The sequence below is a fragment of the Orycteropus afer genome, unplaced genomic scaffold, assembly GCF_000298275.1.
Source record: "Orycteropus afer afer isolate SDZICR_OR568_19922 unplaced genomic scaffold, OryAfe1.0 scaffold00035, whole genome shotgun sequence".
Classification (NCBI taxonomy): Eukaryota; Metazoa; Chordata; class Mammalia; order Tubulidentata; family Orycteropodidae; genus Orycteropus; species Orycteropus afer.
The window spans coordinates 17557429-17562273 of record NW_006921622.1 but is presented as its reverse complement, the minus strand read 5'-3'; the positions used below and the strand labels follow the sequence as shown (position 1 = coordinate 17562273).

The 4845-nt window shown below is 34.0% G+C and overlaps 1 protein-coding gene across 1 annotated transcript in view; it reads right to left on the bottom strand.

Moving 5' to 3' along the window:
- Nucleotides 1-4845, bottom strand: part of LOC103193236 (amyloid beta precursor protein binding family B member 1 interacting protein) — a 114061-nt gene that overhangs the window by 88178 nt on the left and 21038 nt on the right. The window contains exon 2 of the mRNA XM_007936380.1: nucleotides 1066-1153. Coding sequence (XP_007934571.1) covers nucleotides 1066-1153 — 88 coding nt within the window. The remainder of the gene's footprint in view (nucleotides 1-1065; nucleotides 1154-4845) is intronic.

Below are 4845 nucleotides of genomic sequence, written 5' to 3'. Positions count from 1 at the left end.
GGAAGGAAGGTTGGGCAATCCTACTTCCGTAGTGATACTGCCTCGGAAACCCAAGGAGGGGTCGCTATGAGTCAGGTTTGACTCGACGGCACATAACAACAACAACAACAACAACAGGTACTCAGCATAGGAAGCATTAGTTGAATTGACTTCAACTGAACTAACTCAATATTGAGTTAGTTATATTCTAACTAATATTAAATTACATTTTAATTGTAATTGAAATGATAAAGCACTTAGCTGTTAAGAATGTGGAGAGACTAAAGTAGCACTGTTCATATGTTAACTATTACTGACATAATTTGACAAGGTGTATTATGATGTGAATCTTCATTAATGTTACCATCTTGAGGTGAATAACTGACAGGAATATGTTCAGAGGGCAAAGTGAAGAAAAATGGGGAAAGAAAAGGAGAAAACTGGAAAAGGTATATTATAATTTATCAAGATACTAACATTGGCGCCTCATATTTTAACACAAAATGACTAGAAATGATAAAAAAAGAAACCCAGTGTGTGACAGAAGTAAAACGTGGAGCTCTGGCTTCTCTAACTGGCTCTCTCTTACTCTGCTTTTCAAACTTTGGTAGCAAGCTTTTGGCAAATCTTTTTCAAGAGCTGCAGTAAACTCTCATTAATTTGGAAGACATTAAAGATGACTGTAATTTAAATAGCACATGAGCTAAAGAGTCTCTGTATGAAAAAAGAAGAGAGATTTATATTAAGAAATGACAATCTCAGGGAAAGTTTTAAAAAATGTCAAAGAGAGCAAATATATATAAATTAACATATTTTGAAGCATCAATTCATATAGTATCCATTATTATGAAATGGGCAATTCATTATTATCCTTGAAAGGACATTTCCTTATTGATATTTTCTCATATTACTTCTTATTACTCTATGCACTTATAAAAAAATACCATATGAAATCCAGTACTTTAAAAATGATACTTATCATGATATCCAGATTGCTTTAATTTTGTTTTCAAATTATAGCTCCATGCAGATTTTAGTCAAGATTATGATTATAAATTACTTAAGAAAATAAATTATTATGCTTACCATTTAAATCTTTAAAACCCACACTGTAGTTAAATTCCACTCTGGCAGGTTTTGGGTCAGGGGGAGGAAGAGTGTCAACTCCTAAACTCTGTGGAAACAGATACCCATCACCCCCCCCCCAACAAAAAAGTTATTCATGATACAAACATTTTTACAGCATATTTTCACCATTAAATCAAAATACATTTATTGTTCATGCATTTTTATCTCTACCTATATTAAAAACCATATCCTTTCTTGAAAACGTTTTATGTGATGTCTTTTTTTTCCCTAAAGAAAATTTCAACTTATATCCTAGAAGGAACATCTCAAAACAACGAAGAGTCAACTGAGAATGAGATAATTATTATTACAATTTAAATTTTCAAGCATATTTTTATGTCTATAATCTGAGAAGTGATTTCACCTGTTCTTAAATGCAAATGCTTTTATGATAGTGAATGAGTATTTATATGTGAATTTGCTATGGTAAATAATATTCTTGCTCATCTTTTAAATTTCAAAAGAAAACCCATTATTACATAGATGAGAAAAAATCACTTGTAAGTATGTGAAAAAAAAAAAAAAAAGACCATGAATCAAGAAGGTAAAAACAAAATTAGCTCAAGCAAGTTAGAATTAAGGCCAAAATGACTATAATCTCAGCATTGATTTAGGAAAAGGGAAGGAGTGTGCAGAAATTGACTAGAAAAAGAGGAGCTTCATGGATAAACAATGGAGCAAACACGGAACAAAAAAATTGGTGCAAAAAAGTACAAAATTTTCATGAACTGTTTTTAAAGTTATAATTAAGAAGTCTAACATCATAATTAGGGTGTTGTTGTTGTTATATGCTGTCGAGTCGAACCCAACTCATAGTGACCCCTCCTTGGGTTTCCAAGGCAGTATCGCTACGGAAGTAGATTGCTCCATCTTTCAAGGAGTGGCTGTTGGGTTTGAACCACCAGCCTTCTGGTTAGCAGTCAAGTGCCGTAGGTACTATGCTACCAGAGCCAACTATTTTTTTTTTTCCTTTCAGGATTATAATTTGCTCTAGTATTTAATGACATTAGAAGTAGTCCTCTAACAAAATGTTAATATAGACATTTGCACACACACAAAAACAAAACAAAAGGATCCAACAGTTACAAAAATGACCTAAAGAAGACACAGGAAACTGATTTTCAGAAGGAAGTACTTTTATCGTATGAAGCAATTCAAAGCCCAATGTGAAGTGAAGTATGTAGCATTTGTCTGTATCGAAATGGTTTTGCCTGTGAAATAAGTTTAAGTGATACACAAAAACAGAAACATTTAAAATTTAAATTGTTACGTATCTATTTGGATGTTTACTGAGAAAAAATTAAGTAGAACATCTAATCTGCTTGAGATGAAATTTAATTATAAAAAAATCAATTAAAGACATGTAAAGAAATAAAATGTTAAGTAGATTGCAAAGATGGCAAAAATCATGAAGGTGATGTGTGACTGAGTGACGTTTGAGAACACTACTCCATACTGACCTTAAAAACCATATGCTCAAAATTTTATCTCATTAGAAGTTGCATGATGGTGATTTTCTAATTCTTCATTCCTTCTGAATGTAGCTGGACTTCTTTTATAGAGAAGAACTTTGTTCATCAATTATTTGTTTACTCCAAAATACAATTTGACTAGGACTGTAGAAAGACTAAGATAAATGCTTGAGTCTTTCCTTTTTTTTTTTTTTTAAATAAAGTCATTTTTCAGAGTAACAAGTTAATGCACTGGCAACTTTCAATGGTGACCAATGAAGTGTTTTTGTTTATTTTGGGGATCATTATAAATTCCTAGTTCATTTACTTCTTGCCATGTTAAAATTTTAAATTTCTTAATGTATATTTATATCACTTTTATGGGTTCTGAGTGCTGTGTCTTACTTAGGAAAGCTATTAATATTTTAAGATTATATAAAAATTTCTCCTGTGTTTTCTTATACATATTTCATATATTTAGATATTTGATTCATGGAACTCATCTGAGTATATAGTGTGAGGCAGAAATCCAGCATTTCATTTCCCAGGTGTGTTATTCCAATTCAATTTATTAAATGTATCAAATAATCCTTCTTTTCCTACTTATTTAAGATGCTAACTCTATAAGATTTTTAAATTCCTATATATATTTGGAAGGCGCTCTGGTGGCATAGTGGGGAAAGCATTTGGCTGCTAACCAGAAGGTGAATGGTTCAAATCCACCAGCAGCCGCTGTGTGTGAAGATGAGGCAATCTACTTCTGTAAAGATTTACAGTCTTGGAAACTCAATAGGGGTTGCTATGAGATGGAATCGACTCAGTGTCAGTGAGTATATGTATTTGGATCAAATTCTGTTTCACTAATCCGGTTTAGTCATCCTCACTTTCAATGAATAAGGAAGACTGAAGAAGAGCTGATACTTTTGAATCATGGTCTTAGCAAAGAATACTGAAAGTACCATGGACTGCCAAAAGAACTCACAAATATGTCCTGGGAGAGGTGCAGCCAGAATGCTCCTTGGAAGCAAGAATTGCTGGACTTTATCTCACTTACTTTGGTCATGTTGTTAGAAAGGACCATTCCTTGGAGAAGGATATCATGCTTGGTAAAGTAGAGGGTTAACAAAAAAGGGGAAGGCCCTCAACAAGATGGATTGACACAGTGGCTCCAACAATGGGCTTGGCTATAGCAAGGATTGTGAGACTGGCACAGGACTGGGCAGTGTTTTGTTCTGTTGTACATAGGGTCCCTATGAGTTGGAGTTGACTTGATGGTACCTAACAACAACAACAGTCTGGTTTAGAGGAGTTCTGGTGGCACAGTATTTAAGGTATTTGACTGCTAACCAAAAGGTTAGCAGTTCGAACCCACCAGCTACTCCATGGGAGAAAGATGAGGCAGTCTGCTTCCTTAAAGATTTATAGCCTTGGAAACCCTATGGAACAGTTCTACTCTGTCCTACAGGGTCACTATGAGTCAGAATTGGTGGCAATGGGAATCTCGTTTAATATATCATTACTCATTTTTTTTTTTCAAATTTTCCCGGTTATTTATGCATTTACATTTTTCCTGTATAAACAGCAGAACTGACTTGGTTCCCTTTCCACACACAACTTCCAGTTAATAAGTTAATATATGTATCGGTTTCCCGAGTGTTTGTGTGTATGTATGTAGTATTTATAAAAGGCAGTACATTTAGTTTTCAGGAAACTACTGCCTTTTCTAATTAAATGGGAACACAAAAACCATACAATGTAATTGTTTTCAGTTGATTTTTTGTGTTTTCTAGAGCAATACAGTGGATGCTGTATTGACTTCCAAATTGTTTCACAATGAATTTCAAAATGTTAACTACTAAAAGTCCTTTTCTGAGACCACATAGATGAACATTTGCAATCTAAGTGGAAAAAGGGGAGGAGGAAAGGAGAAATGACAAAGATTTTCTGTCGTTTTGGCAGCTTTAAGATTGCTCCCAGATTCTGAGTGACTGTAAACCAAATTAGGGGATGCCTCCTGGCATTACAAATATGTTCCTTCCTTCCTCTTTCTCCCCAGAGTTGAAGTGACTTGAGGGGCAAGGCATGATGTGTGCCAGGATGTGGAGAAATGCATAATCCTGGGTGGACTCGGACAGAATGAAGTGTTGAAAGAGGTACAAATCTTGTTCCTTTTCTTTCCTTTCTTCAAACTTTGAGCTAACATTTATTTATCTGAAGCTTTAAGTGAAATATACACTTTTGAAAATGCAGCACTTGGGAGACATGCTTCAGAGGTTTTTTTTTTTTT